This window comes from Heteronotia binoei, chromosome 2 (assembly GCF_032191835.1).
Source record: "Heteronotia binoei isolate CCM8104 ecotype False Entrance Well chromosome 2, APGP_CSIRO_Hbin_v1, whole genome shotgun sequence".
NCBI lineage: Eukaryota > Metazoa > Chordata > Lepidosauria > Squamata > Gekkonidae > Heteronotia > Heteronotia binoei.
In genome coordinates, this window is record NC_083224.1 from 169,666,302 (window position 1) to 169,690,720 (window position 24,419).

General features: G+C 42.8%; 1 protein-coding gene across 3 annotated transcripts in view; it reads right to left on the reverse strand.

Moving 5' to 3' along the window:
- Positions 1 to 24,419, reverse strand: part of RGL1 (ral guanine nucleotide dissociation stimulator like 1) — a 153,129-nt gene that overhangs the window by 42,625 nt on the left and 86,085 nt on the right. For 2 of the 3 annotated variants that reach the window (XM_060232409.1, XM_060232408.1), the window contains exon 4: positions 12,838 to 12,915. The exons of the other annotated variant lie outside the window; for it this stretch is intronic. In XM_060232409.1, the coding sequence (XP_060088392.1) occupies positions 12,838 to 12,915 (78 nt within the window). The remainder of the gene's footprint in view (positions 1 to 12,837; positions 12,916 to 24,419) is intronic. 3 annotated transcript variants of the gene reach the window in all.

The window sequence follows — 24,419 nt, forward strand, 5'->3', positions numbered from 1 at the left end:
CAGTAGCTCACAAAGCAGAATTTTTGCTCAAAAGACTTCACAGTTTAGAGGGAGTTAGGAACCAGGATTTAATTTAAGGAGGAAATCTGTGTTATTCCAAGAGACTGACCCAGAGGAGGTAATGCCTTGCCTTGCTACGTTCAGTTATCGTTTTTTAAGCAGGAGACTTAAAAAACAATCCTACTTCTAGTTAGATTTGAGGACTTTTTTTAGTTGCTGGACTCAATATGTTTTGCTGCACCTCTACAGCCACCTCTGAAACTACTTCTAATTAGTTATCAGTATTATCTTCTCATAACACTGAAGAGTGTTCTCTTCTCAAGACACCCAGCAATGGCTAAAATTCATTTAAAAAAACAGAGCTTATGGATGTTCCAATACAAACCGACAAGCCTAAATTACAAAACGTGGGAAGAACCCCATCATATTATGCAATCACATTTTCTCATGATCAGGAACATTATTTATCGATTCCAGACAAACAGAAGAGTACTGGCTCTTCAGATTCCAACAGACGCCATCTGTGGTTTGATGTGGCAATTACATAAACACGCCTCATAATTTAAGATTATCGTGGCGCAGAGCGGTAAAGCTGCAGTACTGCAGTCGGAGCCCTCTGCTCGTGACTCAGCCTTCCATCCTTCCGAGGTCAGTAAAATGTGTACCCACCTTGCTGTGGGGAAAGTGTAGATGACTGGGGAAGGCAATGGCAAACCACCTCGTAAAAAGTCTGCCGTGAAAATGTTGTGAAAGCAACGTCACCCCAGAGTCGAAAACAGCTGGCGCTTGCACAGGGCACCTTTACCTTTTTATCCATGGATAAAAAGTTTGATGTTGTAGATCACATTACCTGTGCTTCAATGCTGCATATACGAAGAATTAAGATTTAAATATTTGGATTGCCACAGATCTACTGGTTAATCCAGCAAAGAATCAAATATCTGGTAGCTAACAGATAGATGAATATACTGGAAAAGGTAGTTTGTCTTGTAATTGTGGCTGAAAATGTGTGACAGAAATTTTAGGTGTCGTTTTGGTTATTATTTTTTATGTGAAAAGTTTTATGACAACAGGTTTTTGTAGTAAACATTTCCCAACATCTCCAGATGTCTTAAAGGTAGAACACACCCCTTTAATCAGATGCATGTATATTCTGTCTATCTGCCGATTCACAAGACAAGTGTGGTTTGTCTCACATCACATGAAAGGCCAAATGTGCTCTGGGTACAGAGATCTATAGCAGGGGTGCCCAAACTGTGGCTCAGGAGCCACAGGTGGCTCTTTCACAAACATTGTGTGGCTCTCAAAGCTTCCAACACCCCATCAGCCATCTTGGAAAAGGCGTTTGTCTCTTTAAATCAGCTTGTAAAATGCATTTAAAGTTGCTTTCTTTCCACTTCTCTCTCCCCATCTATTTTCCTCCCTCCCTCCCTGTCCCACAGATCTCAAACACCTGACATTCATGTCTTGCAGCTCTCAAACATCTGATATTTATTCTATGTGGTTCTTACGTTAAGCAAGTTTGGCCATCCCTGATCTATAGGAACATATCTATGTTATAGACTGGAACTTCCAATGATCACTTCCTTTCTGCAGAGAATGTTAGGAACTGTAATTCTTTAAAGAGGGCAAGACCAAACATTCTCAGTACCTTTTAAAGCAACTACAGTTCCCAGGATTCTCTGAGGAAAGCCATGGTAGCTAAATCACCATGAAATTGGCACTTAGTCTATAATAAAGATGACCCTAAATTGTTTTTCCAATGAAAAGGATTAAAGAAGGAGCTGAAATAACCTCTTATTCCATTCTTAAGCAAAATTATTTTTTAAGCCATACTGTGACGCTGCATGCATCCGTTTTACAATATATTGTCATACCTTAAGCCTATCCAGCTCCCCTCTTTAATAATAATAATAATAATAATAATAATACTTTTTATTTATATCCCGCCCTCCCCGCCGAAGCAGGCTCAGGGCGGCTCACAACATATTAGTTCAATACAATAAAATCATATAATTCAATAAATACTACATTATAAAACCAACATTTAAATCAACATTCCAATTAAAATTAACAGTTATGGTGCTAAATTACAGGTTTTTAATAAATGATGGTGGAATACAACAGCAGCGAATCTATCATTAGCTCAGCATTCAGCAAAGGCCATCTTAAAAAGAGTAGTCTTGCAGGCCCTGCGGAATTGCTCAAGACTCCGCAGGGCCCGCACTTCATCCGAAAGTTGATTCCACAGGTGTGGAGCTGCGATAGAGAAGGCCCGTTCCCTTGTGTTCTTCAATTTAGCCTCCCTTGGCCCAGGGATATTCAGCTGGTTCTTTCCCCCTACCCTCAGTGCTCTCTGGGGTTCATATGGGGAGAGACGGTCCCTCAGGTAGGCAGGCCCTCAACCATATAGAGCTTTAAAGGTAATAACCAGCACTTTGTACTGAACTCGGTATGCAACCGGCAGCCAGTGCAGCCCGCGCAGCCCCGGCCATATGTGCTCCCACTTCGGGAGCCCTAACAACAGCCTAGCAGCTGCATTCTGCACCAGCTGCAGCTTCCGGGATCGGCACAAAGGCAGCCCCATGTAGAGGGCATTACAGTAATCCAGTCTCGAGGTGACCGTTGCATGGATCACTGTTGCTAGGTCCTGGCACTCGAGGAAGGGGGCCAACTGCCTCGCCCGTCTAAGATGAAAAAACACGGACTTGGCAGTGGCTGCTATCTGGGCCTCCATTGACAATGAAGGCTTCAGTAGAACCCCCAAGCTCTTGACCCGGTGCGCCGCTTTCAGTGACACACCGTCAAAAACTGGGAGAGAAATTTCTCTTCCCAGAGCGCCACGACCCAAGCAAAGGACCTCCATCTTCGTTGGATTCAGCTTCAAGCCACTCAGCCTGAGCCAACCTGCCATGGCTTGCAGCGCCAGGTCCAGGTTTTTTCGGACGCAGTCAGGCTGGCCGTCCATTAGTAGACAGAGCTGGGTGTCATCCGCATATTGATGACACCCCAGCCCATACCTCCAGGCAATCTGGGCAAGGGGGCGCATGTAGATGTTAAATAATATTGGAAAGAGAACTGCTCCCTGCGGCACCCCACAATTTAGTGAGTGCCTCTGGGACAGCTCTCCCCCAATTGCCACCCTTTGTCCCCATCCATCAAGGAAGGAGGAAAGCCACTGTAAGGCCAACTCCCTAAAACCTCCATCGGCGAGTCGACGGGTCAGTAACCGATGGTTGACCGTGTCGAACGCAGCCGACAGGGGTTGAACAGCACATTAGATATAAAATGCAGGCATGCCCAAGGTGTGTCTGAAACAAGGCTTAATTCCTTCTTGTGCAAAAACTCTAAATAATAAAGTCTTATGTACACAGGTACACATTTACGGTAAGCAACTGTAACTGAAGCTGAAAGACTGCGTGTTCTTTCTATTCTTAGAACAGGAAACGTAAGTGTTCTTTTTAAAAGAACCATATAAACACAGGAGTGAGTATTTTAAATTCAACAGCTCTCCTCCTGAAGATACAAGCATCGTAAAGAGGGCTAGTCAAACAAGGAGCACAAACATGTCTCTAGCAAGAGGATGGGAGCTGTGCATTCCAAAGCGGCAACTAATTGGAGGGAGTGGCTTAACTTTTGCTCTCTGACTCAACTCCAGAGATCATCTTATCACATTCTAAGTACATGTGCCAGAAATGAGGATTACAGAAAAGTTTCCCTTCCGAGTTCCAGATTGCACATCACACACAGTAGGGCCCGGGCCACGCCAGGAGGATAAGACTATAGAGGTCTGGCCATACTCCGAGATACTCAACAGCCCTTCCCTGAATTTTTCAGTTTTCACATTAAAACAAACAAAACAAAACAGAAAGGAAGTTTCTCTCCTTTCATGGAAACAAAAGGGAAAACACTGCAGCATTCTCAGCAAGGTTCCTTTCTTTCAGAACGAACTAGGAGTCAAGTGCACCTTTAAGACCAACAAAGTTCTATTCAGAACGTTTCAGAGTAACTGTGAAGAACGTGGCCTATATATTTTGCCTGCTCTTGCCAAGGAGCGCCAAGGCACTGCAGCTCCTAATAAGCCCTCGGAAAACAATTTTATTTTTAAAAAATTAAATTGCTTGAATTAAACACATTCAGCTGCTAGTATTTAGGCTTTCATGGTTTCACACTTACTTCTGATGCTCCCTAAAGCATCCCTGCAGCCCCGTGGTGCAGAGTGGTAAAGCTGCAGTAAGGTAAGGTAAGGTAGTCCCCTGTGCAAGCATCAGTCATTTCCTACTCTGGGGTAACTTTGCTTTCACAACATTTTCACGGCAGACTTTTTATGGGGTGGTTAGCCATTGCCTTCCCCAGTCATCTACACTTCCCCCCCCCCCCAGCAAACTGGGTACTCATTTTACCGACCTCGGAAGGATGAAAGGCTGAGTCAACCTGGAGCCGGCTACCTGAACCAGCTTCTGCTGGGATCGAACTCAGGTTGTGAGCAGAGGGTTCCTTCCGACTGCAGTATTGCAGCTCTACCACTCTGCGCCATGGGTACTGCAGTCCTAACCTCTGCTCACGACCTGAGTTCAATCCCAGAGGAAGCTGGGTTCAGGTAGCCGGCTTAAGGTTGACTCAGCCTTCCATCCCTCCGAGGTCGGTAAAATAAGTACTCAGCTTGCTGGGGGGAAAGTGTAGATGACTGAGGAAGACTATGGCAACCCACCCCGTAAAAAAAGTCTGCTATGAAAACGTCGTGATGTGACATCACCCCAGAGTCGGAAACGATTGGTGCTTGCACAGGGGACTACCTTTACCTTTAAAGCATCCCTAGCAGATACACACACCCAGTCCCCACCTTGGTTGCCAATCTCAAGATTTGGTTTGGAGATCCCCCCGGAATTACAACCAATCTCCAGTGACAGGTATCAGTTCCCCTACAAAAAGGGGTCACTTTGGAGTTCAACTCTATGACTTTATTTCCAAATGAAGACCCTCCCCAAAGACCCACCATAGGCTCCTCCCACAAAACCTCCAGGTATTTCCCAACTTGCAGCTGGCACTCCCTCCCCCGATATCCTCTATATCTCTCTTTAAATTGCAATATGAGAAGGAGCTTTGATGAGAAAGACAAGGAAACAATCACAGGATTAACTCAATTGTACGATAATAAGTGCAAACAAGCTAGTGAGTAAGCTCCGCGGCCACTCCATGAATTGCAGAAGCAGCTGGGGATTCTGTTTACTTCCAGTGCTTTCTCACAGAGCTCTCTGTATGTGTATGGAGGGGGGTGCAATTCTGGACCCAGACATTTCAGCATTTGTTGATCGCTGGCTCCAACAAATGAGCCATCGTGCTCACTTTTCTGTTCCCATGAGCAGCACCCATATTCAGAGGCTTTGGGGGCATTTTAACAGCACAGGATCCTAACAGGACAGTGCCTTTCCGATCATGGAACATGAAGGTTTTTTTCAAACCTGATCAGTCCCTCGGTGAAAAAGATCAGGCAAGGCAGATACATGTCTTTGTTCTCAGGCAGTCCTCTTAAGTCACATGTGGCAAAAGTGATACCCAACTGGCTTGGCTAGCACCGTTCTGGAGTGTCTACTCTTGAACGCTCATCCAAAACTTTTGCAAAAGAAACCCCACTGGATTAAAGAACAAAGCTGAAGTATCCTGCCTGCCTACTGGCTCTCCCTTGCAAAGCCCCCTCGCTTGCATACCGGAGGCAAAGGTGTATGCGTGTGTGTGTTTGTACAACATGCGAAATGAAACTGCTTCGGTGATCCCCCACTACCTCTTGCCAACCACTTTCAATTCTCTTAAAAATTATTGTCCACTCTAAGTGATTGCAGAGGAGCATGCAAATGAGGAAGTTGCACGCCTGTGCTATGCTGTACCAGCACTGGGTGCGCACCCAGCAGGCTGCCAGGGACATGCGGGATTCCCCTCTGAGAACTCTGTCCACAGACATGGAAACAGAATGTGTGGGTTTGTCTGACAGCCACATCCACAGCACTTGAAAAGTTCAGAGCTGCCCAAAACTGCAGAATAATGTCTGTCAGAAGGGACTTTTATAGACATGCTATGCAGGCAATGCTTATCGCCAGCTGACCTCCTATCAGCAGACTTTAATCAATGTGTTAGGGAGGGAAGCTTTCTGGGAAAAGCTGGTAAATCTGCCAAGTCTTTGTAGCAGCTTTAAAATCTGATGCCTCTGAGAAGCAACTCCATGTTCCTGACAGGCCAGAAACACAGACAGAGCTATGAGGTTTCCACTATCTCAGAGAGAAAACTGATGTCATTGCATCTCTGCTTTATGAAGGGAGAGTTGCTCTCTGCAAAGCTTTTAATATGCCCTATCTTTATGTAATGTCTGCTTGCTGATGTGTATTGACTATTTATAATCTTTGTCTTGAGCACTATACACTATGGAATCTAGTCATGTTTTAGAGACGTGGTTCTCAAACAGGGGGTTGCAACCCAAAACTGGAGTACGACCATTTTCTCAAAGCTTGAACTCCTGAGCTGAGAAAGAAGGTTTTGACCTCCCAGTCCAATGGGAGGATACCCCTGCCTCATCACATTGGCCCCATTCTTTCCCAAGGGCATAGTTTGCACCCAGTCGCTGGCAGTGTGGGACGCCATGGGCACAGTCTATGCCCATTGTGTCTCGGACCTGCAGTAACCAGGTAGAAGTTAAGCCCCAGTTTGCACAAATGTGTCCCAGAAGGCAGAGTATGTTTACAAGTGGGTCCCACTTCAAACACCTTGAGAACCAGTGGTTCATGGCCATAAACTTCAAAGGAAGGTCTAGAATCTTTCTCCTTACAAACTTCATATATCACTTCCTCACAATTTGAACTGGCTGATCTCTTGAGAATGCCCTCCATAAGCATAACAGTTCAGCATGAAGGAGCATAAGAGAGGACAAGCACTCAGTACGTTTTTGCGTTTGGGATTTGCGTTTTGCGTTTGGGATTTATTAAAAAGACATCAGACCCTGGATATTGGTGCAACCAATGACATTCCAATTTGTCATGACTATGCTGGGTAGTTTTGGCACTATTTTAAACGACAGATGAACAATTTAGAAAGCATCAGTAATGCCTTCTGTTACGTTGCTGAGGAGCATCTGGTTAACTGAACTGGCTGCATGAGATGGCATTTGAGATAAATGAGGAAAAAGAAGATAGGAAAGAGAGATGTTCACTTGGTACTGATGCAGAGCTGAGGTAGGCGAAGTCCGAGATGCAGAAGATAATATAGACAGGATGGAACCAGATGAAGGCAAGATTCAGCTCTCAGACCATTAGCAGGCTTTCACTAGTCTAACAGACAGCAAATCATTTAAAAATCCTCACAGTGATATGCAATTTCATATATAATCTGAATAATGCATAACCAGAAATATATATATATGCAAAAAAATCCTCACAGCAATACATCCCGATAAAATGGTTTTAGTTTGATGTCTTTCCAAACATATTCTTTACAGGAAAAGAGAAGATACCTTCTTTGGCACAAACCTGGAACTGTTGGCACCGTGTTGGTGTGATGCTCTAGGATACACCCAAAACTCTACTTAAACCATAGCATCTGGACTGAATCCTAGACCATTATGCCAATGCCAAGATATCACTTGTAGATTTGCACTGTAAGCGATGTTGTAGCGGCATCGGCACATTACCTTTCATCATGACTCCCCACTTCCCCAGCAGATGCTAAATCTGGGACTTTATACGTGCAAAGTATAAACTATCCCCCAGAACTGGGGTCACCAATCCAAAATATAGCTTTTTTATGAGCATGGGTGCACATTAAGGCTCCATACAGAATGTGGTTTCCCTGCAGACTTAACTTGGCTTGATATTAGCTGAACCTGGCAACCCCTTTATTTCCCTGTGGTGCTTGGCTTTTAACTGTTTCATGATGTTTTCTTTTAAGCTGTCCATGCCTCAACCACTGTTATCATTACTCACTTTTTCCTCCTGGTTTTCCACTATGTAACTAATTTGCCTTATTTTTATAACCTTCCCTCAATCTTCTAGTTCTCTTAATTACCACCATTTGGCTCTTTGTCTCCTCACTTCAGCCACATTGGTTTTCTTTTGTTATTTTAGCCTTTAGTGGAATGAAAAGCTGATTGCACACAATGCAAACAAAACTTAGAACGCATCCCACTGTGGATTTCCCAGCTTTAAAGAACGTCAGCCAATCTTCTTTCACTCATTTCAGATTCATTCAGTGATCACATCTCTTAAGTCCATTCCTTTGGTGCAATTATTTATATAACTCTGAAACAGGATGCCAGACTTTAGTGAAAGAATAATAATACCAACAGGAGACAAGAAGGCTAATAATAATAACAATCCTCACCACAAAAAAAGTTGTGATTTGGAGAATACATTATTAATATTTTAAATGCACAGTTTTATAAAGTTGTCTCACAGCCTGCAATTTTGTTCTTGCACAATTATTACTGCTTTTGAAGTTTCATTCCTTGAGTTCTATCTCTTTGCTACTTTTGTATGATTATTTACTGGTCAATATTGCAATCAGCATGCCTGCCACTTTATAGTGTAACACAAGGAAGACATTGTGACTCAGGTGTACAGCAGCTGTTTGGTACCCAGAAGATCCCAGGTTCCATCCCTGTCCATCTTCACTGAAAGGCATCAAGAAGCAGGTGGTGTGAAAGACCTCTACTTAGCCCCCAGAGAGCCACCTCAAGTCAGAGCAGACTATGCTTTCTGATTGCATAAAGCATGCATTCAAGGGCCCTGCCTCAAGGGGCTTACAATCAAAATTTGACACAGAGAAGTTAAGAGAGAGTGGAGGAAAAAAGAGACTACAGTAAACTGGGGAAGGATGTGACTTTAGTTACAGGCACTGAAGTTTAGTGTCAGTGTGGGATGAGGACCTAAGCAGTCGTATCAAGGCCTTCAGGTTTGACAAGAGGCAGCATCATGCAGCGGTTCTGGGAGGGAGTTTAACAGGGTTGCCAGCTCTAGGTTGGGAAATACATGGAGATTTCAGGGGTGGAGCCTGAGGAGGGCAGGGTTGGGGGAGGGGAGGGACTTGATTGGGTAATAATGCTACAGAATCCACCTTCCAAAGCACATATTCTCCAGGTGAACTGATCTCTGTTGCCTGCAAATCAGTTGGAATAGCGAGACTGCTCCGGCCACCACCTGAAGGTTGGCAACCCTAAGTTCTAGGCATGAGGAGGAAGCAAACTATAATCTAACTGTCTTAAATGGGCCTGTAATTGACAGGAATTTCTGGCAGCGACTGGAGACAGATTTGTACTGCTTTTACTGTTATTTACACCGTTCTATCTTACTGTTTTAGTGGTGAGCTGCCTTGAACACATCGTGAGAGGTGGCACAGAAATTTTCTGAATAAAATAAATAAATGGCTAGCACAAAAGCAGCTTGCCAGGTACAACAGCCATGGGGTGAGAGTGGGCAGGGTTCTCTTTGGCTACATGTGCACAACTTCAGAGAAGGGAGCATATCTGTCACCTAAAACATCACAGAGTTGTTTTGTTTTGTTTTTTTAAACCGTCACATGCCACCATGTTTCATATGGGAAGTAACTAATTTCCCATGAAACTAAGCAAAAGAAATCCATTGTGGTTTCTGAGAGAAAAACCCCTGGCTCTACAGCGGTTTAGCTCAGTTTATAGCTGGGTTGACCAAAGCACACAAAGGTCAAGTGACTTGCCCAAAGTCAGAGGAGAATCAATGTCTCAGGGCTGGAGTCGTGCCCAGGGCCACTTTGGCTCTCTGCCAGTTTATCTACACATCACGTTATGCCATGACTTCCTCGGGATATCTGACATAGCTGAAATTGTCTTGTGCACTACAAGTGCTTCATGACAAAAGGGCAGAGGGGGGAAATAGTGAGAGCTCTGTTTTATGCCAGGCACTGGAAAAAACCTCGAGTCAGTCCAAAATGCTAAAAACATGGCACAGATGCCAAGGCGGTATTTTTCTCAAGACCCTGAAATATTAATAATGTGCCTGAGGCCATGCTATTCTTCCCGAAGGACAAAGAAATAAGATCGTGAGACTTTTCAGATGAAGAGAATATAAGAACACAAAAAAAATAAAAGAAACCATGTTGGATCATGCCAGTGGTCCATCCAGTCCAACACTCTGTGTCACACAAAAAACCCAAGTGACATCAGAAGGTCCATCAGTGGGGCCAGGATGCTAGAAGTCCTCACACGAGAGGTTTTTATAACGGATAAAATGCAAGGTCTTGACCAGATCTGGGGAGGACAAAGATCAAACCTCACTTCAACTATGAAGCCTGCTGGGTCACCTTGAACCCATAATTCCTCAGCCTAACCTATTTCGCTGGGTTGTAACAAGAAAAAAGCTGGATAGCCATGTACATTACTCTGAATTCCTTGGAACAAACTGATTCATTGTGGTGTCCATCTTTGTGATCTTGAAGGATGGCCTCCTCCTATATTGACCAGCCCATCACCTAAGATCTTCCTCACAAACTTTTTGTCAGAGGTGAGGTGGCTGGAGACCAAAGACTGGGCATTTTCAGCCGCAGCACCTTGCCAGTGCAGTGCTGTTGAGGCACCTGGTACCTTCACTATACTGTCAGGCATCACACCAATACATGTATTTTTACACAGGCTTTTCATCTCCATATCATGTTACATAATCTACATATCACGCTACATATGCCATATCATTATTGGTGTCATACTAGGCTTTGAATTTTAACATAATTTTTATAGTCTGCTTTTTAGCCTTATAACTATTAGCCTTATAACTATTTTGAAACTCTTATCAAATTGCTTGTTTTATTGCTCCTATAAGTTCTTAATTTTTAGTTTTTATTGTGCTTTTTTTTTACATTATATTTTGTAAGATGCCTTGAGTAGGTTCACTGGATAGGAAGCATAAACTTTTTCTACATAAAGAAACAGCTTTCCTCCTTCACTGTTTTTTTTAAAATATTTCTATCCCAGCTTTCATCCTGCAAACAAGATCTCAAACTCACACAATACATCCCAAAGCATAAAACCCTCTAATTATCTGTTTTCCAAATTCCCCCCTAGGTTCATCTGGTTTGATACAGCTGAGTTTGGTATAATCTTTTAGGAAACATCACAGTCCAAGTGCATGCCTGACACCCCCAGGCTACATGCTTGACACCCCTGAGTAAGTATTTTCCTTATCTGGAGAAATCCTACAGCATGGTGGGATGCCATTTCCATGTTTTATTCTTCCAGTCTCTATCCCCCAAATGCTCCTGCTGCTGTTGGAGCTGGGCTGGGCTGGCTACCCTAATTCTAGTTCATTTAACTATCCCACAAATAAAGCTACCTAAACTTTATACTTCCCCTTTCTCATTGTATCCCTGTTCCACCATACTTCAGTAAAATATGCGGTTACCTCAAAAGTATAACAGGAAAAAAATCTCCTTCAAATTATCGCATTGTAAATGAGACTTGAGTTGTGGATCTATGTAGATAATTTGACTGTGGATCCCAATGGAGCATATTACTACATGTAGCCTACTCATAAGGATCAGGCTTAGCGAAAATCAGTTACTACTGGTTGTAATACAAATCAACCACTGATGGTGGCTGGAGGTCTCTGATATGACAACTGATCTTCAGGTGACAGAGACCAGTTCACCTGGAGAAAATGGCCACTTTTAAAGGGTGGACTCTATGGCATTACACCCTATCGAAGTCCCTCCCCTTCCCAAGCCCTGCCTTCTTCAGGCTCTATTCCCAAATCTCCAGGTATTCCCAGCCTCAAATGCTGGCAACCCTAACAGAGACAGATTATTGGCCAACCCCTGTAATGTTACTAGTTCACTTCCGTCCTCCCTTACTGGAGAAATTAAAACTTATAAAAGTTGTGTTTTGTCTCTTACAAATAGGGCAACAAATGAATTTTCAAATAAATGAAACTGCTTTTAAAAGTTTTTTAAAAGGCTGCCAGTCTATACCTGAAGTAGAGGGGGAGATGCAAGATAGACCAGTTAATCAACTTTGTGTAGGGTGTAGGAAAAGTACCAGACGCCACGCTGGCAAACCACGTGGAAGCCTGTGCTGCCTGCACCCGACGTAGCCCAATCAGCAAGTGCCTAGTGTCTCATGGCGTAAAGAGCATGTGCAGTCCTGTGGCTAAACTGTCCAATCACTGGCTTACACATGGATTTAAATAAAGCAGCGCTCCCGCCCTGGAGGAGGTCAGCTTTCACCCACGGTCATCTCGTCTCGTTTCCTGACTCCCACAACTTTGGATTTAATATATACTTCTGTCAGTGGTTATCAAGATGAAGAGCACCCCAGCTTGAGCAGGGAAAAGAGCTGCTATCCCTGATTTTAAGGTAAGAAAGCTGGAGGTGCTTGGGCACCAAGTAGTATATGGAAGAACTTGAAGGGGAGGGGGGAGAGAGACAAATAATATGCAAAATAAATGAAGTTATACTTCCTTATGAAGCACAAGACAAAGGCAAAACAAAAAACCCAACCAGGACACAATCCTGCCAACCCCAGGCACTTTTAAAGCTAATGTATTTTAATGAGAAAGATTTGAAAGAAAAAACAAACCACTGAGTTTTACTTTGACTGGCTCATGTCCATAGTCTTTCATCTATTCAGCCTGGTCCCTTTTCACACCCTCCTTTATGGAATTCAACTCCTTCCTCTGATCTTTGCTACAGTTATGAGAAATTTGCTACCTCTTTTTTGTGCCGTAAGCAGACTGGCACATAGTTTTCTAAGGAAAAACTGACCACATCCTTTTCTTAGTACTGAATCCAGGCTGTGCATTTTTCTGCTGTTCAGAGAAAAGCGACACTTACTTCCTGAGTACTGTTTTGGTCTCGGCAGAGTTCTGACTCCCATCTTCTTCACAGTTTGAGGTTTCCAGGTTTCCATATCTAAACACAACAGGAAGATGTACAATTCAGACAGTGGTGAAAAAACAAAGAGAGGGGAACCTTGGCTAAGTTATTAGACATTAAGAATTTATTAAGAGCTTACTGATAGCGACCAATTGTTGTTTTTAAAAACCCCTAGAATTTCCTAGACTGCTGCAGCCAAGGAATCAGTATGCAAAAGTTCCCTCATTTATTCCTTCACAGGTCACAGATAGCATTCTACTTCAATGCAACTCATAACAGGCAGTAACTTGATGCCCCCTGCTTCATGACTCACAGTTTCCAGCCCAGAAGAAGAGTTGGGTTTTATACCCTGCTTTTGTCTACCTCAAGGAGTCTCAAAGTGGCTTCCAATCACCTTATGAGGTAGGTGGGGCTGAGAGAGTTCTGAGAGAACTGTGACTGGCCCAAGGTCACCCAGCAAGCTACATGTGGAGGAGTGGGAAATCAAATCTCATTCTCCAGACTGAGTCTGCTGCTCCTAGCCACTACACCATGCTAGCTTAACCACTACACGACACTAGATGCACTGTAGGGGCTGAAGCCTTCCCCAGTGGCTCATGGTATGGTGGGTGGATGTAGCAATGTACTTGGCCTCTGTATATGTATGTTTGTGTGTGTGTTTAGACATGATATTACTCTGTGCTAAAATGAGGAAGATGCAAAGCAGCAGCAAAAAGTAAAACTGAACAGGAGCAGAAGCAAAAACAAAAACAAAGCAAAGCAAAGAGATCTTGGCTAGGTGGTACAGCATCTGCTTTTTATGTAGAGAAGCCCCAGGTTCAATATCCGGAAACTGCAGTTTAAAGGATCAGGTACTAAATGATGTGAAAGAGCTCCATTTGAGACCCTGGAAAGCCACTGCCAGTCAGAATAGACAATACTGACCTTAATAGACTTAGCATCTGACTCAGTAAAGGGCATCTTCATGTATCTGTGTCTGTTTAATGGCACTCAACAGCAGCAGTGAGTGAGTTAACTAATAGTGTATGCACATTTACCTGTGATTTAGCCCTACTGAAAAAAAGTGAAATTTACTTCACACATGGGACTGCACTGCAGTAGGAAAACAGGGCAGACTGATAAGCAACCTTTGTCCAGGGATGCAGACTTGTGTACATAGCCCTGACATCTAGTAATATTACCAAATTTGCCTAAATAACATCAGTAGTAAAAGAAACTTTTGGAAATGGAACATTGGATTACACACATATTAACAGACTTGTTGCCTTTAAAAAAAAAAGTCCTGTTACAAAGAAGCAAATATTTATTTTTCCATGTATCACTCATATTTCCCTCAGTTTCCAGATTCGGCTAGTGCTGTGTAGTGCCTGTTGACCTGTAAGTAAATATACACTGACTTGAAGACTACAGTTCTTTAATCAACTAGTGGCTGAATCCTGCCCTGATGAAGGGGGGTTGCATGCAAAATCAGAGGCTTAAATTACCGAACTGCATTGACAGTTCAGTGTAGGCTTCTTCCTATCATTAGATGTTAAGTGAAGCTTTGTCCCCGTTCTACTTTTCCCTTCAATTCTCCATCCTCCAGCATGTTCGTTTCCTCAGTTCCAGTCTGACCTTTCAGCCCAGTACTCAACCTGACCTATTTCCTTTAATCATCCTGTGTTTTGGCCCACCTCCCTACCTTTATTTATTTATTTGGCTTATATCCCACCCTTCCCTGTAAATGGGCTCAGGGTGGATCACAACATACAGTAACAACAATAAAAACCTACAGTTCAGAGTTAAAACAATACATTAAAATTTAACAAGTAGAAACAATTAAACAATAAATAAAGTGCACTACAGGCAGGAAGGGCACATCATACAAGATAAGCAATTGTAGGCCCATATTAAATGATGGTAGTAATAGCAGGATAGCACTGTATCAAGACACAATGTCAACACAAGGGAGGCCAACTGATGGAATAATAGCTTTCCTAACAAACTTGCCTTGCTTCCTTCTGTCATACCTCAAAGCCCTTCTTTACCTTCAACACTGTAAGGCCTCTTCAGGGCCTTCTTTCTTAGGAGTCTCTCCTTTCCTCTCTACTACTTCTGCCCTTTTTCTGCCTCTTCCTTCATTTATTCCGTCTTCAGGTTCCCATTTCTCAGTCCACTGCCTTCCTTTCAGTACTTCGCCACATTCTGCACTACCTCCTGAGATCTTGACCCAGGCCTCAATTTGCTCCAAAAAAGTACTCCTGTGCTTATGTGATCCTTTCATAGTAGCTTAACTAACATGTTTCCTTCTCTTACATCACCAAGGGCAACTATTTCAGTTTATTTGTTCCCTGAGTTGCTGGAATGGTACAGAACTTTTAGTCAACCAGTGTAACATCCATGGGCTTTTCTTTGAGCAGGAACACACAGAAATGGAGTTCCGGCTGGCTTGGTGTCGGGGGTGTGGTCTAATATGCAAATGAGCTGCCACAAGGGCAGTTTGCTTCAGATAACTGTCAAAAGTTCTTGCACTGGAGAAGAAAACATAAGCCAAACCTGGAAATTTAACATATGTATGAAAAGTCCTTTCTCGTGACCAGTTTGTGTCATCAAATGAAGTGGGCAGTGCTCAGCAAAAAACTCTACAATATCTTGAATATGTGAAATAGAAATAACATAATACCCATAACAAATAAATATGCAAGGTTCATCTCAGGAATATGAAAAATGCTTTTCCATAAGTCATCCAAATATGGAACCTGAATATGATTTCTAAAGTTCCTGTTGTAGTGTTTATTTATTTACAAGAACTAGCCCACTCTGTTCCAAAGGCTCTAGGCAGGGTCAATTATTTTTAAAAAGTGAAAGGTGAAACATTGACCTAGTCAGAATGAATTTTATAGCCAATGCAATCCATCGTGATTAGAAATTAAATTGCATATGCAAGGAATAAGTAGAACTTGACATTATTTTTCAGTCAATGCAGAACGTTAATTAAGGTTGCAAGTATATTAATTTATATGCTAATACTTTCAATGAATTTAATGCTTTACTCTTATCAGTGCTTTTTTGGTAATGGAGGGATGGCAACTTTTTTCTGGATCTTCCCAAACCGGGGAGGCGGGTGGGATTGTACAAATTATATATATGAGTACTGACGTCTCTCTCTCTCTTTTTGTACAAAAAAAATACTATCTTTTGTAAACAGCAGAAGTTACCCACTAAATTAGGGCTTTTCCCCAATTGAAGTAATCACAGCTGATTTACACTGCAGTACTAACCAGAATTTCATCTTTCAATTCATCATAGTCAATGGATGTAGAAGGGTGTTAGTGACTGATCAAATCTGCATAAAGTTGCATATCAATCAAAACATATCTGAAGGATATAAGAACATTTTGAGATGATGCACACAACAGAGATGTGAATACCAGAGTTTTCATTTTGGTATTCATTCTGTTTTACTGGGCTCCATAGTGTTTCTGTGACATTTCCCTCTTCCCTCCCTGATTTATTATCCAAAACCACACCTGTAGCTCTGTGTCATAAACTGCATTATCCCCTGTGTTCCAGGTGATGAAATTCTCACTGATGCATAATATATGAAAGATTTCAAAGAAAAGCACCCCAAGGATTTTCAACCTTTGATTTTATACCATTTGTGAGATAGGAAGAAGTGGTGACTTGCTGAGATTTCCTGTGGATTCTACTGTTTATTATAAAAGCTGGAGAAAATTATAATGAGGTCAGCCGGCCTTCCTGTACAGGATGTGTGCAAAGCTTGCTCTACAATTGGTATGTATGTCAAACAGATCAGAAGCTGGGGGAGTATACCATATGCTACACATCATCTCTTGTACATGGTTTTGCTCCTGATTTTAGAACTGCTTTTATCCCTTTTCTGACTTTACGCTATTTATGTTATAGGGTTTTTTAAATCTATCTTGTAAACCACCTCAGGAATCCATTTTGTTAGTAGAAAGGCAGTTAAATAAATCTTCTAAATAAATATAGTCCTACATTTTTCTGTCACATTCAAAAACCGTGTCAAGGAAATGGTACTAATGCAATTGCAGTAGAAATAGTAATATCCAGATTCTCATGCAGAACCTGCTAGGTTTTACAGAATTCTGGGCATTCCTCCATTCTAAAAAAAAATTATAGATTTCATGAAGTGCTTATCAATGGGGGAAAAGTGATTGATATCTACTAAAAACAGAAAATAAGTCTGTTTTGCGGGGTTTTAAGTGCACTGTAGTACAGATGGGGTACACATAGACTGATTTCGCACTCACCCTTATGCTGCTCTCACATCCCTCTTCTCCGTGCGGCGTCCTCCCAATTTCCCACTATTTGCGCCGGGGCTGTAGCAAACATCATGGTTTTCACGCAGCAAACAGAAACCGCTAAAAACCAGTTTCCATTTGCTGCATGAAAACCGCTATGTTTGATGCAAATAGTGGGAAATCGGGAGGATGCCGCACTGAGAAGATGGGCGTGAGAGCAGTGTAAGGTGAGTGCGAAATCGGCCATAGTGTTCAGTTTACAGAGATCTCCAGCAGAACATCCTTGCTTATAAATGTTAAGCATCAGGTTAAAAGATTTTGCCACTGGAATTCTCCCATTTTCTTTTCCTGCTCTTGGGAATGAATGGCCTCTTCTTTTTAAAGCAGTGCATAACTGTATAAAACAAGTTGATTCAAATATTTTACTTCTCCTTATCAACCCCATTCTATCAGTTGGTTCTCCAGTGCTCTACCATAAATCTGACTGCTTCTCTTCCTAGCATGTGACTATGATGCCATAAGCCTTCCTGTTATGAGTTTGCAGCTCATTGGGCCCCATGCTTAAAGATGTGGATTAAAGATGGTTCCCATTTCTGAAAAGATTGGAAGTCACTGTTCTATCCGACCTCCCTATTCCTTACCTTCAGCCATTCTCCTCCACTTTAATTCTGCAGCTCGCTTGGTTTTTCTTATTTCTTGCTTTGTATGTGTTTTCCCTCTTTGGCTTCCACTTCCCTTATAACTCAGTTCAAATATGTCTTCATGGTTTGGCTCCTTCTTATCTTTTGACACTCTTATCTCTTCATACTGCGGTTCTAGTGGCATTTTACTTCTTGTCAATCCTAAAATCTTATCTGTTCTCTCTCCTTTTTGCCCTTTTTCTCTGATTGTTACGGAATGCTTTGTCTCTTGAGATTAGAACACTACAATTGGTGTCGTTTTTAAACACTACTGGAAAACACAATTGTTCTTCCTGGGCTAATAGCATTAAATCTCCTGCATTTCCTGCTTGGATTGTGTTCCTGTTGGTGATCTTTAACCTGACACTCCTTTGTTTCCAAAGCACTAGGGATATAATAAATAATATCCACATTTGTCTGAATTTAACTCAAAATCTGCAGTGGAGGGTTTCTAGGAGTCAAATAAAATTGCTCTAGGGTCAGAACAGGTCAATGAAACTGATAAAAAAAATCAAAAACACACTTCCAACTATTCTGAAGTGATAGTGACAAGGTTCTAAGACAACACTCTTTTTAGTGTAAATAGTGGGGAAGAACACTGTCTTGTGACCACCATTTGGTCACAAATGCAGCCATTTCCCTTGATGATTATGCTTATTAACTGATTGTTGTGAGTATATTTTATTAATGTATTATATTATATTAATCAGGTAAAACCATGGTGCAGTGGGGAGACAGTGGCATAGCATACGCAAAGTTGCTGGTCCAATTCCTATATATGGCCCAGAAAGGAATTCCAGGCACACCTGAGATTCTGACATGAAGTCATGGTTCACTGGTAAAGCATCTACTGCAATATCTGGTGTTCAGAAAAGGAGTTGGTTTTCTCTACCCTGAGGAGTCTGAGTGGCTTACAATCACATTACTGTCCCCTCCCCACAACAGTCACCTTGAAAGGTAAGTAGAGCTCAGAGGATTCTGAGCCCAAGGTCACTCACTCAGCAGGCCTCATGTGCAGAAGTCAGGAATCAAATCAGTTCTCCAGAATAGAGTCTGTTGCTCTTAACCACTAAACCATGCTGGCTGTTCCTTCATTTAATATATTTCGATTTGCCTTTATTTCTTGTATCCTATTGTTTTGTTTATTAAATCTGGCATCCCAGTTAAAGGATCACGTAGTACAGGGGTGGACAACAGTAGCTCTCCAGATGTTTTTGCCTACATCTCCCATCAGCCCCAGCTAGCATAGCCAACGGCTGGGGCTGATGGGAGTTGTAGGCAAAAAAAACATCTGGAGAGCTACCGTTGGCCACCCCGATGTAGTAGGTGAAGTGAAAGGCCTTACCTAGAAATGTGAAGCTCTAAGGTCCTTTCCCATGAATTCCTCCCCCGCAGGGCCATTTTTGTGACATGGCACTCACCAGTACTAAATGCCATTTTTTTTCTAGGGTTCTCCTAAGTCCTTGTGTGCTGCCATGTTCCACTCAGCCAGAGGAGGAGAGAGTGCACGCTTAGTAACAGTCCAGTGAGAATTTGAAAGGCTGGAGGGAATCAGCAAACCCTTATATATGAGTACTGGGACTTTTTAAAAGCAAAAAAGCGCTAGCCTCCTGCCCCCACCCTTCCAATTTATCTACTGAAAACCTAGGAAATTTTGGAACTTAATGGGGGGAAAAACCCCATTACCCCCCCACACACACACACACACCCCTTTTGGAATAAGTGAGACTTTTTTAAAGACAAGAGGTTATTCCCTCAAAATGTTTAGCTTTAAAAATATTATGTAAGAATCTGCATTAGTTAATAGAAATTCCTAAGTATACGGTAGACATATACAACATATGTTTCCACTTTCCAGGATGTTCACTGTTTAAATATGAATAATTCTGGCAATAAATATGCTACATGTTTCATGGTAAATTATTTCAGAGATCAGGTTTTTCAATGTTATAAAGTTTAGCTTGATATCCAAATATGCAAATAATCCTGCTTACTATGACTCTGTGCAACTGGGTTTTGATCCAAATAATATACTTTATTTTCTTTACTCCACTATTGGTTTGCTATTTTTAATTTTCCCTGTATCTCAGATAGCAAAAGTTTAAGTGGTACAGAGTGCAATAGTTTTAGGGTTGCTACGTCCATCCTGGCCATCAGTGGGATGCAGGGGTAGGGTTGCCATTTCCACGTTGGAAAACTCTTGGAAATTTGGGGACGGAGCCTGGGAAGAACAAGGACATTAGCGAGGTATAATGCCATTGTGCCCACCCTCCAAAGAATCCATTTTTTTCAGGGAAACTGATCTCTGTAGTCAGGGGTCGAGCTGTAATTTCAGGAGATCTCTAGGTCCCACCAGGAGGGTGGTTTCCCTAACCTGCATCTCTCTCAAGTATCTGGTACATTTGCAGTTTTGCTTGTAAAATACTAAGGCATTTATACTTGTAATTTCTATAAATATGGCATTGAGTGGAACTTCACAGTAGCAAAATAAGTTAAGTTTTAAGATAGTAACTACTGCATATATTGCAATTTCCCCCAACGTTTCTGGAGCTTTTTCCAGGCTCAGAGTACCCCATACTGACCCATTAGACCAAGAGTTTGACACAGCATAAGGCTGCATAAATAAAGGGCCATGGCTCATTGATAAGAGTATCTGCTTTACAAGCAGAAGGTCGCAGATTCAGTCTCCAGTTAAAAGGGTCCAATTATGTGAAACCTAAGACCCTAGAGAGCTGCTGCCAGTCACAGTAGGTAAGACTGACCTTGAGAGAGCAATGCATTGATTAAATACAAGGCAAAAATCACCTAAATCAGAAAAGGCTGTACGATTGTGTTGGCACAACATCAGTCAAGGGAGGCAACTTTACCACTCCTCACCTGGTAACATGAATTAGCCCTGGCTGCTTTATTTACAATCATACCTCTCCTATGGATGCCAGCCTCCAGGTAGGACTAAGGGATCCCCGAGAATTACAGCTCACCTCCAGACTACATAGACCACTTTCCCTGGAGAAAATGGATGCTTTGGAGGGTGGACTCTACAGCACTGTACTTCACTGTGGTCTCTGTCCTCCCCAGGCTCCATCCCCAAATCTCCAGGAGCTTCCCCACCTGGATACAGCAACGTTATGCCCCATTTTTGCCAATGGCCACAAGAACCTGGCAACCCAATCTCTAGCCCAACTGTAAACATACTACTTCACTGCAATCCGTGAAAAAGTTACTCCAGACATCAACTCTGCACTGCACTGTGAGAACATTCCATTTATTGCCCTCAAAGTAGTAAAAATCTCAGCCCTTGGATGGGTGTGAGGGATTTCCTGTCAAGTCACTGGGAAAGTGCCTTTCTTTCTCATCTGCCCACTGACAGTCCTGAAGTCCCTGACTAAAGGGAGTGAACATACAACATATAGCCTGGTGTTTTACAAAAGAGCTGGCCTGACAGTCGCAGACTGATGTTCTTTGTGAAAGAACAGAGCAGCAACAACAATGAGCAGCTGCAGAACAACCTTCACTTCGCCATCCCCGAGCTGGGCCTCAGCCATGACTAAAGGGGATCTCTCCCCACCACCAGCCCAAGGAGCTCAGAACAGCAATGCAAATCTCTCCCCTGTTTGCTTTGCAACTAAGAGCATCCCCTTCAAATAGGAATTGGAAACCACAGCTTGCAACCAAAATTCTTAACAGTGACATTTCTAAAACAGATTTAAAAAAAAAAGAAAAAGTATTGGGGGTTTGGCTTTTGTTTTTTAAATGAGCACTTTCAACTCTAGATTTACAGTACAGTACAGGAATTCACATGGATGATGCAAAGTGGGCTGTTATGAAGAGACCAGTTTTCCTTTTTGTCAGCAAACAAGCTGCAGACTTACAACCAAATGCCAAAAAGGGTAGAATACAGCTTTCTTCATGTAGTTTGTATTGGGCTTGCCAGCTTCCAGAATCAGATGCAGCATGGAGATCTCTCAGTATTAAAACTGATCTCCAGACTACGAACATCAATTCCCCTACAGATAATGGCTGATTTAGATAGAGGGTATACTGTATGGTATTATATCACACTGAGATCCACCCCTTCTCAAACCCTGCCCTTCTTAGGCTTCACCTCCAAAACCCATTGTTGGCAATAGGACTGCCAAGCCTTCAACCTGCAACTTGCTTTTTCTGCTGCCGTTCTAAGCAGTGGCAGAAGAATTAAAAAGCTATGTCAGCTACATTGTTTCATCTCTACCAGGAAAAAAACCCAGAAGTGAAATATGGTAGCTCTAGGAATCACAAGAAATGGTTTTACAATAAAGTTCCAAGTAATTCCTAGAGCTACCTAATGCCACTTAAATACATTCCCTGGAAGTGATGTCATGACATAGCAGATGTTGCATGCCCCCCCCCCCATTTTCCTACCCCCACCTATCCTGCTGGTTGTCCTGGCAACCTCCAGGCTCCCAATCATAGTTTGGACGCTGTTCTTCCAAACAACTCCCTGCTTAACTGTTAACAAGATATACAGTCCCTAGCTACAGTGCAAAGTTATATTGGTTTTATAACACTTCAACTACAGCAGCTGCTTGCAAAGTATCCCAGGAACTGTAGTATCGTAAATTACTGAAAAAGCCCTCACCGGCTAAATTCTTGTGGTCCCTCCCCAACAAAAATTGCCACATTACAATGATAAGAGATAGTGACTGTTCATTTCATCTCGAGTCTGTAGTATAAGACATGCATAGTGGTTCTGTTACCAGGGTTGGTATCATTGAAAGCTAGACATTACTGTGGGATTTTTAAAAAAAAAAATAATCTGGAATAGGGATTAAACCACTGTTTTCTTTGGATTATTTCTCCAAATATTTAGTTGAATATACTCATGTTTACTGCCTCTAAAACTTATTTTTATATAATCTAAATTAACTCCAAAATATTCCTAGCTAGGCAAAGGAAGAGCACACAAAATACAATTTCTGTAGAGTTAAAAAATGGAAACACATACACGGTTCAATTTAATATATGAACTTTAACTTTTTTTCTGTAAGCTAGAGCTGACATTTACATTCATGGACTGTTTAGTGGACACAAATCAACATGTACACTAGTAGCTTCTCATTGTTCAAATATCAAAAGGGAACCTTCAGCCGTATAGGCATTTTTAATACATGGGAATTCAAGAGAATGGAGATGGAGAAAACACCATAGAACCAAAAGCAGAGCTGTTGGGGGAAACAGCACGGGTGTGGGGGAGGGACTGACAATTTAACATCTCAGTGTAAAACATTTTTTCTTAAGGAAAGAGTATGGGAATTGTAAATTTAGAGGCTCCGAAAGAGCAGCTTGAAGTGCAGCAGTTCTTGATCATGTACTGCTGCGTTTTTATAAAAAATGTTTTAAAAAATTTAAGCATGGCAATGCTGCCCAAATGGCTCCTGCTTGCTTCAGATGTAATTAGCTATCAGGTTTTTATTCCACTCTTCCTCTGAGGAGCTCAGAGCTGTGTGTATAGGTGTGCCCTCCTCCGTTTTATTTACCCAGGTAGGTTTGGCTGCAAAAAATGTGTGATGGCACCCAACAAGGGTTTGCCAGGTCTGTGTTGGAAAATACCTGGAGACTTTGGAGGTGGATCCGGGAGAGGGTGGGTTTGAGGAGGGGAGGGGAGGGGCCTCAGCATGGCACTCCAGCTTTGCCCAGCTGACCCTGCCAGACCTTCTCTTTGTGCTATGTCCAAGATGACTTGGAGCTTTGAAAGCCACACAATATGTGTGAAAGAGCCACACAGTCATGGGTGACAGCAATTGTGCTGAGCCCCTTCCCAAGCTGACAGCACTATCAGAGCCTGCAGTCAGCCCTTCTGATGCCCCAGGAGTTGTCAGCTCGCCACCGCCACTTCAGTCAGCATTCCCTGCACCTGGCCCAGCAGCAGCTGATGAGGTGCAGCTGCAAACAGAAAGCCCGTCTAACTCACCTCCACGGGTAGCTCAGCTGAGAGAGTGACTCCACCAGGATTTAGCGACCTGTCATTGAGACGCATGCCTGCAGGGGAGGTGGTTGCTGAGCTCTGAGTATTAACAGGAGCCCAACCACTTGCTAACTGAAGGATCGCTGGAGGCCCATTTAGCCCCTGCCAGGGATAGAATTCTAGCAGGAGCTCCTTTACCTATTAGGCCACACCCCCTGATGTAGCCAATCCTCCAAGAGCTTACAAGGCTACATCAGAGGGTGTGGCCTAATATGCAAAGGAACTCCTGCTAGAGTTTTACCCCTGGCCCCTGCTCGTGGCTGGGGTCTCTGTGGAAGCAACAAGTCACATCTGTGATGACCTCTCATCCACCCCGGTTCCTGTCTCTGGACCTCACCCCTGCTTGGTTTTCTCGGCTTCCTGACCCCATGCTTCAGACAGCCATGCTCTCAGACTCTCAACTCGGCTTATGGCTTCCTGACTTGACTCTTATTCTGACTCTCCAGACTACAGTCTCAGACTGGACCTGAACTCTGCTCCCTGACCGCGCCCAGACTGTGACACACATGTGGCTCCCAAGCTGCAGTTTGGCCGCCCTCGCTCTAGACAATGGGATGGTCAAGCTTCCCTCCTCCTTCAAACAGGGGGCAG